We start from the raw sequence: 13,326 nt of genomic DNA, 5'->3' as shown, positions 1-13,326 counted from the left end.
ATGACAGATCCGTCAGTTGTGGATCACCTGACACGACTGAAACTCAAACTCCTAGAAAAGGTAAGGGAATAATTCTGCAGTGGTCACCTTTGCTCTGCTTTTTGCTCTTGCATGTTTAAGCATTAACATTATATTTTAAATAATTATATTTCTACTGAGATACAAAGAGGATCTGCAGCCAATTAAGAACATCTGTCTTTGTGCAAGCAGAGGCAGACCAATGTGCAGTGGTGCTACAGTCACTGTCACTTTCTTAAATAACATTGCACAAGTTTACATGGACCTACAGTAAATTAAAAATAGAGTTAAAATGACTTTGATTGTATGGGAGATGTCATCAGTTGGCTCAAAACCAGTTTGCGACAGGCAAAGTTTAGGAGTAAATTTTGGGTAAAGAGGATCTTGGATTGTTTTAAGGCAATTTCATGTCTTTTTTTTTTTGTCTGCTTTCACATAAGATATGTTGCCTGGTGAAACATAGGCAGGTCTTCAGTGGAAGCACATGAAGTGCTGCACAGAACGCCAGTAGCTCTTTGTTGTGACTCCACACACTAATGTACCCAGGGTTCTCTGCTCAGCTCTGGTCCTCTACCCTCAGCACATCTGGCATCCACTAGTGGGGATATTCTGCTTTGGTGTCCTCCAGAAGCCATTTAAAGAGTTGTCTGGAAGGAAAAACAATTTGCCTGGAGATGTGAATGCTGGAAGTGGCATCTAGTCTGTCTCCATGGTAGAGTCTTTTGTCTTAGATGCAGCAGCCATTTCAGGGCAAAACTTTCACAAGTGTGGAGCCATGCAGAACCAAGAAAAGAGCCTGTGCATGAGCGAAATGTCCCTAATTTCTGAGCATCAGGGAACAAGGGCCAGCTGCTCCCTAAGGAGCAAGGAGTTGAGCACAACAACACAGACAGCAGAGCGGGGCCTGGGCAGCCAGCCCCCAAGTGAGGCAAGCAGGGCAGAGCCAGAGATGGTGGCCAGGTTCAACCAAAAGTCCAGATTTATCAGGCAAGCTCATGGTGATGAGGCAGGTCCAAGGCGATCTGGGGAAGTGTCTGCAGGCTGGGATCAGGGTTAATAGGATCCATGGCCAGTCACAGGCATGGCTGTGGTTGAGCTGCAGACCAGCACTCATCCAGCATAGCTCAGGTAGGAACTGAGGACCTAGAGCTGAGATTAAAGTAGCTCCTGGACACATGAGTGGTAGGTGTGGATGGAAGCTCCAGGTGAGGCTGGTCAGGGCCATTTAGGCCTATTAGTGCACCAAATACCCAAAACTGTCCAGCATCAAGTTCTTCCTATGATCCAGGTCTCTGCCCTACTAAATAAATGATATATAAGTCTCCTGATTCACCATGCTATCAATTTCCAGGTCTGGGATAGCCTGGGCAGTTGGAAGCATGACTATTCTTTTACCATAACTAGATTTGTAGTGAGACATTTCATATTTCTATGAATACTTCTTGTAGCCCTCACTAGCTGTGATTTAGCAGTTAAGAAGCACTGCTTGTCTCCACTTCTGCTTTATTTCCTCCATTCCAAACGTATGCCTGTAAGGTAAAGTTGGAAATTGTTGTGAGCTTTGCTGCCTGACTTATAACCAGTTCTTGTTGTGGTTCTACCAACAGAGACTAGAAAATGAACAGGAGAATCTGGAGAAGATGGAGTCACCTCTCCCAGCTGCAAGTAAAAGAGAAGCATTTGTTCTAATTATGGACATAATATGGAAAGGGCTTAGCGATGTTCTCAGGCATGCGTTCCTCAGTAGGTCACACTAGATGATCACATGTCCTCCATAAAAGCTGCATGCTAGTGGTTGGGCATTTAGGTAGTCAGAACTTGCTCTGTCTTGGCTTCTGTGACAGGGACATTGTCTGGAGGGCAGGAGGGAGACTCTGAACTTGAGTCAGTGCTGCCCCAGCTCAGCCTGCATATCTAAATCTGTATGCAGCCCTGGGGATTGAAAGTAGCAAAAATGCAAGTTCTAGTGTATACTAGTCTCAGTCCTAACCAAGCCGGTGAATCTTAGCGGCCTTGATGAAAGGAGAATTGGCTTGCTATACTGTGCAGCTATCTACATTTTATCTTTTAAATGTCTTCAACTTTTTTCTTTGACAAAGGGAAATGATCAACCAGCTGAGCACTGACATAAGAATGACCTCCTGCCCAGGTGTCCTCTGCAGCCTCTCAGCTGTGGATGCTGGTTCAGTTGGAGCAAACTACTTTGTGATCCTATTTGTCCTAGCTCCTATACCTAGGAGTGAGCTCTTCTTGTAGTCCAGCTGTATGCTTGGCTTTGCTGATCCTGAAAAGGAGTCGTTAGGATGGCTGTGTGTCTCTGAGGGATCCAGGCAGGAGGAACAGTCCACTACTAATACTGTTTTGCACCTTTGAAGCTGACAAATGCAGTCTTGTGCAGACCAGAACATGGTTTCCAGTGTAAAAAAATGTGACTCAGCTTATGAAACAAATCATTATACTGAAAGAGTTGGTCTTGAGGACTGTGTTGATAAGAGCTGGGAAACCATTTTACCAGGAAACCATGCATGTGCAATTACATTCTGACTTTGGCTTGGGCAGAGAGGTCAGGAATCCTAGCATGGTTATGAAACTTCCAAAGTTTAGGCAATTCACTATAAAAGCCAGCAAACCAGCTAAAAGTTGATAAATAAGGGTGTTTTAAAATAACTTGTGTCTTCATCAAACTGTTTCAAAGACTGGTGTGACATTTCACATACAAATAGTGTGTTCCCTTCAACAATACTCCCATGGAAGCTACGCGTGCTATGTGCAGTGCATTCATTTCTTTGCATGGCACATCCAGTGTTTATAATCATATTATCTATGGATTAAAGTCCACTAGTAGAAGATCAGTAATATTTCTAGATTGTACTCTGGGTTCATATTCATTGAGATGATGCACAAAGAGTTGGGAACTTTCAATGCTGTGGCCAAAATTTAAAAATCCCTTTAAAAACTTAGAGTTTCAAAATACGAGGTGATGCTTTTCCGAGCAGATGCCAGGCATGTGTCCAATGTATCTGAAAAGGTTCTTTCTTATTTTCATTCAAGTGAGTTCAAAACCAGTTGTATGTGAGAAGAACTGAAAAGGAAGTTGGTTCAGAACAAAAAGGAAACAGAAAAGTTGACATTCAAAACTGAGTTTGTTTTGATGTGTCACAACAAACTTTTTTTACACTTTGCACAATCATCCTCTGCATGTACAGAGTATATCTAGAAAATTTCAGGCTGAAATGAGTTTCTAAGCCAGGAGGCTAAAAGGGGGGTTTAAAGAGCAATCTTAAAAGTTTATTTTCAGAGAAAGTGCATTGCCTTTATAGACCTGCTGAACAGCTGTGTCTGCATGTGGCATAAAGTCATTATCCTTTCGTGGATTTGGCAAGAAAAGTAGCCTAAAGACTTTTGTGGAAGAAGTCAAGCTATCTTACAACATGTTTTCTCATAATGTAGGTGCTATGATAGCTCTGTCTTTGTGATCCTTTGAGAAGATAATGGAGTTTTCCTCCTTCAGGGAACAGATGTGAGGATATGTTCCAAAGTGCCCTAAAGCGAAGGAAAGATCTCCTGCAGGAGCTTAGGGTAAGAGCCCTCTCTGTGGACAGAAACAACAGAAAGGGCCAAGTTATCTGCACGTCCACTGCCAATGTGGATTCAGTTCTTTCCTGTCCTTTAGTTCTTCTGCTGGGCAGTATTCATTCGTCTGCTGGTTCAGAGTATAGAGGCTGGGCCAGCCAATCAGGGAGAGGGGCTGGAGAGCAGTATGTCTTCCCTCATTACAGCTAACGAAGCTTGCACCCACTTCTGTTTGGTGGGTTGATTCTGTTTGTCCTGAACTGCTGTATCATAAGCTCTCTGGGGTGGCGCCAAAATGCAAACAGGGGATTTCTAATGCTGCCAAAATAGGGACAGTAGTAACTGTTCCTAGTTTGGGGGGGGGGGGGTACCAACCATTAATGAAATGTTTTACCAGACTTTTGGTGTTCGTTCTTTGCTTTTTTCCATTCCTTTTTGCTTGTGCTGAAAACTGTATGGCTTAGAGACATGTGGGAAGAAAAACTTTCTTTACACTCACGTAGCCACTGGTTGAGTGCTTCCCTTCATGCAGTGCTCCCTTGTGGTCTGCCTGCCAGATGCAGCAGTGCTGGAAGTTTCTGCAGCAGTGTTTTGGTGAGCAAGGCTGCACCCTGCCACGGGTTCCCAAGGGCTCATCCCATTTAGTCCAGAGACTACTTTCACTTTCTGTGACCAGGTTTTCTTTAAGAAGATACTTGATTTTGCAGGAGCAGCAACTTCTGGAAGAGCTTTCACAGCCCCCTGCACCAGCTGGAGGGCACTGTTATAACCACAGAGCTGCCCCCCTGCATGTCTACCAGATACCTTTTCCAGCTCCCCAAGCAGAGCCACTGAGGATTATCCAGCAGACAGTAAGGATCCTCTCTCCTAGGAAACATTGCTAGTGCTGTGCCTGCCTGAGACAGCAACTGCAGGTGGAGGGACTTGGGGGCTATATGGAAATGCTCATCCCACTGAAAGGGAAGATACACCTCTTGCTGTTGTATGGGACCCTTACTGCCCTAGGCAAAATCTAAGGGAAATCATCTTACAAATAAGGCAGAAAATGAACAGTGTGAATGGTTTACTGTAGGAACAAGGTAGCAAAAGGAGTGGGAGGATTGCCCATGCTCTGGCCTGGCTGTTCAGTCAGTTTCCAATGCACATCACTGTCTGCTTGTACAGCCCACAGCCTCAACAGCTTCTCCATGAGGATCTCATGGGAGACATGTCCAAAGCCTTGCTGAAGTCCAGGCAGATGATACCCACTGCTTTCCCCTCCCAAAGATGAGGGAGCTGGCCAAAACCAACCCCAACTTCTCAATTTTCCTTTCTTTTTCAGATGCCGCCTCAGCCTGCCACCATCATCCAGCAGTTACCTCAGCCACTTCCCCTCATCACGCAGATCCCCCCTGCCCAGCCTTTTGCAGCCCCCCACTCCGGAAGCATTAAAGAAGGTAACATACCCTCTGTCTAGCAGCCAGCTCAGATAGGGCAGGCAAGGTGCCACGGCAAGTGGAAGGGGGCACGGGATGGCATCCAAGCTAGTGATGTGCTGTTTCACGACCGGGCTGCTGCTGGAGCTGTGGGGATTGCACTCCATAAATGGACTAGATATCATTTCTGAGAGGCTTTCAGACAAACTCCTGTTGCTAAAACTAAAGAAAAAGAGACTACAAACTCAGCAAAGCCAGGTTAAGCTGCTGGGGAAGCTTGGGAAAGCAAAACAGCTCAACCCAAGGCACTGAGTAATATTAACAAGGTCAAACTCATGTACATGGATGATTCCAAAATTAATAAACAGGTTTCTAAAATCTGTTTTTATTCTTCTGTTCCCTCTTAACCTGCTGTTCAATCTCCTCAGAACAATACAGGCTTTTATTATGCCCCATGTTTGGAAAAGACAGAACAGCTGAAAGTGCTGTTCCAAATATAATGCAATGCCAATAAAAAGAGTTTGTTTCTAAACATAGGTGGATGCTACTGTGAAGTAATACATGAGCAAAAACCTGGGATGACTTCCCTTCCCTTCAACCAAAGGTTTCTCATCCCACAGAGAAATCCTCAGCCATGAAATTGCAGTATTTCCCAGCTTTTTCTTCATCTAAGTATTTGAATTTTTTAATTAGAGTTTATCTTTGTAAACAAAATAGTCCCAATTCATGCATGATTTTTCTGGAGCTGATACTTATAAACTACTTTTGGGATGACCAGTTAAAAGAAAAAGAGAGTTGCCTTGATTTCTGCCCCCCTCCCCTCTCCCTCCTTCCTTCCCACCCCCAAGCAAATTAGTTCCACTGCACAGGTCCTTTGTGATTAGGAGCCAGAGATCATGGTAAGTAGATTTGATGCACATGCAGTGGACTCTCAAGGTGGCACTGCAATATCACGTAAAGTTGAGGAAACGTCTCACGTGGAAAGCAATGGTCTTGAGGCAAAGCAATAGAGACCAAGCGCTGTAAGGAGCTGCTCCGTGCTGGAGTAAGCGAGAGAGCTCTAGCACTCAGCCTTTCTCCAGCCTGCCAGTCAGCATAGCCAGAGGGGTGGGCTTGTAGGGAAACTAACAGACAGAAGATGCTCAACAGCAGCTTTCTTGTAGAAGGGAGGAGAAACAGAAAAGCTGGTCTGAACAGATTTATTCATAGACATTGATTTTGCACTGCTTAGCCAAATAACGCTGATATTCTTCACGTGTCCCTTTCAGCTTTGTCTTGGTTGCAGTGACCAGTCTGTATGCTGGAGGGCACTTCTTACTGAGACGCCTCTGCTGCTTGTCAGTTGCTGATAAAGCTCTTACTTTCTTCCTTCCTACATATTTTCCCAGACATGGTAGAGATGATGCTGATGCAGAATGCTCAGATGCACCAGATCATCATGCAGAACATGATGCTGAAGGCTCTGCCACCGATGGCATTCACACAGTCTGCTGGAGCCAGCTCTCCCCTGCTTCAGCATGCACAGCAGGTAATGACACTGGAGTCTGAAGGGCATCCTTGCTCACACAAGGCAATGGTTGATGTCCTTGGGAGGGTGCAGGGCCTGGACACAACATGCAGAAAGGGACATTTAACAGCTGTGTGCATTTTCAAACCCACTGCACCAGAAGACTGTTACTGAGCAGAGCACAGCCTGCCTCTCTACCATGATGAGAACTGTGACAGGACGCAATGGAAGAGTGTTTCCTCCACACGTGTAAACTGGGTTCAGTCCAGCTCTGTCCTGTACAGTTGAACCACTAACAGACTACGCATGGAAGACATCTATACTGGGTGTATGCTGCCGCTGGTCCACTTGCTGCAAACAGCAGGCCAATATTTGTGTTACGATTGTTGTAATTGGTAAAATTTGACCTGGCAGTTTGAAATGGTCTAGAGCTGAAGCACAGATTTTGTGATCATACTTGGAGCCCCACTGCTCGGGTTCCTGTCTCACTGAAAATCAATGGCTACTGAGCTCTGAAAGGACAGATCTTAAAGATATTTTGGTGTGTAGATCCCTATAAAGATTTTTCTAAAACATGTCCAGTGCCTGATAAGAGGTAGATAATTTTGAGCATATCCTTAGATGCCCAATTCCTAAGCTATTTTTAACATGGTGATATAGCTCCTTAGCGTCCTTAAGTGCTTTTGAAAAATGTATTTCTAGTCTCTACTCTGTAGCATTTATTACCTAAGAAGCAAGGCCAGTTGATCTTTGGGGAGGAGGGGATGTACCAATGTTGCAAAAACTTCCCCTGGACTTTTCCTACCCCTCCATTTTCAAGCTAACTATGTCTTTTCCCTGTGCAGTACGAAAGATTTGTTTTCTTTTTCTCAGATGTTAAGGTTGTTGGGTGCTGAGAATGTAATTCCCACGCTTCTGCAGCCCTTGCCCAGCTCACTCACACCTTTTTGCTTACACATGCTATTTGCAAAAGAAACAAATGGCTTAAAAGCCCCTGAGCCCTGAGTTTAACAGAGGGGTAGGAAATGCAATCCTCCTCCGTAGCACATCCCATAGCCTGGAGGGAGCTGATGGATTTTTGCACCTGTTGGGACCAAATGTCTGCCCTGGACAGAAAGCCTCCAACAGCAGTTGCCAGCTCTCATGTTTCAGGGCACTGATGGAGGCCACCCACAGCACAGAGAGGCCCGCTGGTTTCATCAGCCATGGTCATGGGGTGGACTTGCTGTGGAAATGGTAGGCAGTGCTGGCTCTTCCTCATGTCAGAGCTGTGCCGAGCATTGCGTCAGCTGGAAGCCCTTTTCTATTTTCCTTAAACTTTGGAATTTCTGGTTTTGAATACTCTTTTCCCCTTGCCATGAGGGAGATGTCTGGGGCAGACACTGATGCTGGGAGAGCCAGTGGACTCATCTGCAGCTTTCTGTGGAGGACCCCACACCTAAGGGAAGAATGGCAGAGGAAGAGCATGCATCCCCCTGGTCCCCACCTTCCGCCCCAGGCCATCCTGTCACTGTGCGTTTCCCTGATGTAGACTAGTGGGATAAATTGGGGGGAGTAGGGTCTGAGTGCCTCTGAATATCAAGTGAAATCTGACATCACCGATGTTTGCTGGACCTTCTATGTTGGAGCCTGTAAAACCCATATCCAGACACATGCTGAAGGAGTTCCTTTACCAAGGGGTGGCCAAGTGGGAACCCAGCCCCTCAGCCACGGACCCTTCCTGTGAGGCACAGATTTCACAAATTGCCCTTTGCCTCTCTCCAACAAGGACCTGCACTTTGCTGCTCCTCTGGCTGTGAAAGCAGACAGGCCCAGGCCATCTGCAGTCCACCACCACCACCACTACCCTCCTACAGGGGTGCTTCCAGTGCCCCATGGGGGCTTCCCATCCACATCCACGGCACATCGTTGGACCAGCAGCATTCTCCCTACCCTGCCTATGTAAGTAAACAGGCAGCCATGACGTAAACTTTTAGCCTTTTTTTCCTGCACAAGTAGGGTAGCAAGGTAGACCAGACAATCCCATGCCTTTGTGGTTCTTCACTAAGGCCAGTCCTGAATATTGTCTTGAACACAACAATGGGACTGAGGTGGGTTAAGTGATGATTTGATACACTCAATCTTGTAACTTGAGTAATTAACCCTTGCTTACTGTGGAATAAACATGAGGATCAGACAAGGTCCTCAGATGATAGCAAGCTGTGTCCCTGCCACACAGAGCCACCACCCAGCAATGCTGCATGGCTCCGCCCTGCAGTGGTTGTTACCCTGGGTTTTGGGTCTCTCTGTGAACCCAGCAGACACCTGCTAAATAAGGGCTGCATGTGCTTTATGTTTAGGCTAAGGTTCCCAGTAGGATTTATGTTCTTAAAGCACATTTGCTAATCAGAAATTCCTGGGAAAAAAACTACTACCACTCGCTAAGAAAAATGGTACAAAGGGAGGGGATTACTCAGAAATAAAGCTGAGCCTTTGCGATAGGCCTGTGCTTGCAGTTCAGGTGTTTTTTCAAGTGCAGAAATGGATGGACTTCCCCCCAGGCTGTCCCCAGGTCTGTAGAGCCCTTGAGCCCTTAGCAGAGGTCAGCAGCTGGCTCCTCCAGAGGCTCACTTGCTTACGCCTTCCCTGCTATCCCTGAGCTTGTCCTGGTCGGCTTTCTAGGTGTGAGTGCCTAGGTGTGAGACTAGTGTTCAAAGTAGTCTGCTCATGTGAATGCCAATGGCAGGAGGGGCCTTGGGCAAGGATCTGAGCCAAGAGCAAGCACTGATCTTGCCGAGCACGTCAGGAGGGGATAGCAAGAAAGCAGGCATAGAAGCAGTGGTGCTAGAATGTTCTTACATGCCGAGGCTGGTAAAGAAATGCACATTGCTAGAGTGTAGTGGGGTGGCTGGAAACTTTGGGATGGGGGCTCACTGTTGCATTGATCAGAACACAGCTTTTATTTCTGTGCTATGGCTCTTTCAAAGCCTTGGTGAACAGGAGGACATGATGGAGGCAGCTACATCTTCAGGCATGGACAACCTGCTGGCAGGAGTATCTGTATGACCCTCTTTAGCATGGGATTTGAATTCCTGAACAGATTATTTACCTAATGGGATTATAAGGGGTAAGCTTTTCTACCCCTTTCACTTTTATATGGGTTTGTAATCTGTACTGGTAAAGATCTCTTGGCTCCTTCCAGAATCAGTGCAATTACCTGTTTGCAGAAATTAGCAAAGGAAGATCTTGTCATGGCTTTTAAGCTGTCATCTTCCTCTTCTTTAGCTACCTTCCACCATGAATTATGAGAGCTGGCACATCTACACTGTCCTTTTGCAGCTGCAGCAAGCATGCACTGTTGGCTATTACCAAACACAATAAAGCCATTTTTCTTGTTGCAGGTGGCCCACATACTGACAGTGCGTGTTCCTCTGCAAGTGGACCATAGCATTGCTGAGGTCAACCTGTATTTGAACAGTTCCTAAAGAATCTGTCTGATTAACAGCCTAATGTCTGTATGACTGTGTATTGTTGGTACAAGAAGTGAGCGGGAGAAAGGCTGCAGATGTTCAGAACAAACATACTGTGCACCTGTGGTCTGCTCACCCGTTTCTGCTAGTTCAGTTGTTTCCTCTCATCTTCCAAGCCCAGACCAACCACAAGCAATCACCACTTTTTTTGCTGTCTCTTAACAGAATCTAGAACACCCATCCCAAAATGTTTTGCAGGCTTGGCAGCCCACAGCAGCTGAAATAATCTTAACACCAGTTTTACCTGAGCCCTTGAAAATAATGACCCAGGTCCAGGTCTGAGAATCCCCTTCATTTGCAACTTGAGGAAATGCCCCTTGCAAAGGGGGCTGCTGTCCTCCTGGGGAGGATAATGTAAACACACAGTGTGCCTGAATGAGGGTTTAGTCACCAAACCTCATCAGCCTGAAGTGTTCTTCCCTCAGCATTTTTGGGTTTACTCCTTCACAGATATACTTGTCCTACAGTAATTACCTATCCAGGGAACTAAAGATGAGCAGGAACGATCCAAATGCAAGTTACCTGCATAGCAGAGCAAAATCCTGGTGCTGGATTTTCCTGAAAACCAGCACTCTGCCCTACCTGTATGAGTTGGCTTTATGCACTATTTGGATAAATAGTTCTCAGTGGAGAAGAACAGAAAGAAATCTGTTGCTGCAGTCATCGGGTTTGAACTTGGAAGCACAATGTCTACCCCCAGCTAACCGCAGTCCACGTTTTCGGTGCCAGGAGGGCTCTGACTCTCAGTCTCTCCCAGATCTCACACTTACAAAGCTACCCATGGTTTTCTTCTCAAAGAGCTACTGGAGGCTTATTTAAGCAGCCTGGAATTGTGTATATTTGTTTCATTATTTCTCAACCTCTCCCTCATATAATTAGGGTTTAGTCTTGATTTAAAAAAAAAAAAAATTCTGAGGTTCTTCCTTGGGTATTGGCGTGTCTTTTTCTCCCGCAACATAAATCAAACACCTTTCCCCTCTTTACTCTTCCCACTAATTTTAGGAGGGCAGGCTTTAGTCCAAGCCCATGCTACCCTGTTCTTTCTTTTTTTTTTCATTTAGGACTCTTTGGAAGGCTTGCTCAGCATTTTAATCAAGCAATACTTTTTCATGCTCTCAGCAGCCTGGTTGTGTTTAATACAGAAAGATAAACAATGAATTAGCAGCACTTTCTCAATGTCTTCCCACCTTCTGCTGTTTTTAAAGTGGGGAACGTCTTTACGTTGTTTTTGCCTGGCGCAGTTTGTGAGTGAATCTGATGAAGATAAACCAGGGACCTAAATTTTGTTTGGAATGGTTGCCCAGAAGAAAAGACATTGTGCTGGGCATAGATAGTCCCTGATAAGCAAAGCTTAGTCTGGTTTGTCAAGAACTATTGTCAGTAGCTAAGGAGTCATGTTTGGCACCAAGAAGCTGATGTGTATCGTCTTGGAAAAAGAAAAACTTTCAAACTGTGGCCCGTTTACTGTACCACATAGCACTGCTCACCAACAGGTCGGGTGCTTCCCCCCATGTCCGTGCCTCCTGCCTCCGGAGCTGGTACACAGACCATGGCCGAGGCTGCTTGTCCAGAAAGCAGTATTACGAGACCAGCTTTAGTTACATAACTGTATGCTGTGTTATCCACAGGAGTCCATGAATTAATTGGCATACCTTAAAGTGCTGCTATCAAATTGGTAAGCCAGGGTGGTGGAGTAATCTCTAAAGCCTAATGGACAGGTATGCAAAGGGTGCTGTGTGTGATATTTCCAAATAATAACTGTCACTGCTGGGAAGCTAATGGTGTGCTGTCTGTGGTCTGAAAATAATTAATGAGTAATTTATTTACTATGTAAAACTTACCCTGCTCTTTGCCCTCTCTTTTCTGTTTTCTTTGCTGGGTGTGTGTGAGTCAATCGGATAGTGTGGATCAATTCACTGCTACACAGATCAGTGTCGTGGTTTAACCCCAGTCAGCAACTAAGCACCACACAGCCACTCGCTCACTCCCCCTGCCCCAATGGGATGGGGGAGAGAATTGGAAGAGTAAGAGAAAACTCCTGGGTTGAGATCAGAACAGTTTAATAATTGAAATAAAATGAAGTAAAATAGTAGTAGTGGTAATAATAACAATATAATAATAATAGGAATAATAATATACAAAGTAAGTGATGCACAATGCAATTGCTCACCACCCACCAACCGATACCCAGACAGCTCCCAAGCAGCGACTGCTGCCCCCCGGCCAACTCCCTGTAGCTAATATACTGAGCATGATGTCATATGGTATGGAATAGCCCTTTGGTCAGTTTGGATCAACTATCCTGGCTGTGGCCCCTCCCAGTTTCTTGTGCATTTGGCAGAGCATGGGAAGCTGAAAAGTCCTTGACTAGCATAAGCAGTACTCAGCAACAACTAAAACATCAGTGTGTTATCAACATTCTTCTCCTACTAAATCCAAAACACAGCACTATGCCAGCTACTAGGAAGAAAATTAACTCTATCCCAGCCCAAACGAGGACAATCAGAGAAACCCAGCAGATGGTCTTCAGTGGCAACTTGTTCAGAAGCAGTGCCAGGGCCTGTGGGCACTTATAGCCTTTAATAACCCCAACCAGCCCTACCTGGGACATGTGCCCTCCCCAAGGCCAGCAGTCCCATTTAAGCTAGGGCCTGGGCCTGCTTGTGGGTCCTGTTGACCCTGTCCTGCATGTCCTCTTGTTGCATGGCACTGCATGCAATGAGTGTGGCGCAGCGTGGTGTGGTGCTTGCTCCCCATCCCCTTGGAAGCAGCTGGCCCTTGCTGTACTGGGAACTAGGATGTGCAATGGAGAATGGTGCTGTGCTTGTGCAGGGATTTGGTCTTGCTCCTTTAAGACAAACCTGCTGGTTTGGGCTGTGCATTGCAGGTTTAGCAAGAAATGGTAGTTAGTGTCTGTTAATGTATGCATTTTCACTGTCTGATGTTTAATTATTGTGTGTAGGCTGTAATTGCCTCCTCCCTTTTAAAAGCTTACTGGGTGTAGTGTTGGCTCAGCAGAGCACTTCCTCCCAAGGGTGGGCATGTGCCATGGTGCATGCAGAGATGTCTCCTTACAGCCTCATCCAAGTCCTGGAAAGCTTCTGCAGATTAGGCATGGATCCTCTGCTCAGCATCACACCCCAAAACACTCAAGCCACACACAGCTCCCTTGGGTGAAAGATGTCCTCACTGATGGGATCAGGCCCCTGGGCAAGCAGTGTGGCTCACATCCCACCCTCAAGAGAGGGCTCCAGGAGTCACTTGGCATCATCCCACTGGTGTCTCTGCAGTTGGAGCCCAACAA

General features: G+C 45.9%; 1 protein-coding gene across 1 annotated transcript; it reads left to right on the top strand.

The window, feature by feature from the left end:
- On the top strand, window positions 1-9,558 carry C5H21orf58 (chromosome 5 C21orf58 homolog). Its single transcript, XM_075711192.1, has 8 exons — window positions 1-60; window positions 1,626-1,683; window positions 3,530-3,597; window positions 4,299-4,442; window positions 4,913-5,027; window positions 6,395-6,534; window positions 8,282-8,454; window positions 9,480-9,558. Exons 1-8 carry the CDS (start codon window positions 1-3, stop codon window positions 9,556-9,558), a joined length of 837 nt encoding a protein of 278 aa, XP_075567307.1.
- The last annotated feature ends 3,768 nt before the right edge of the window (window positions 9,559-13,326 follow it).

This window comes from Pelecanus crispus, chromosome 5, assembly GCF_030463565.1.
Source record: "Pelecanus crispus isolate bPelCri1 chromosome 5, bPelCri1.pri, whole genome shotgun sequence".
NCBI lineage: Eukaryota > Metazoa > Chordata > Aves > Pelecaniformes > Pelecanidae > Pelecanus > Pelecanus crispus.
The sequence above is the reverse complement of the archived record's forward strand: the minus strand, read 5'-3'. Positions and strand labels throughout refer to the sequence as shown.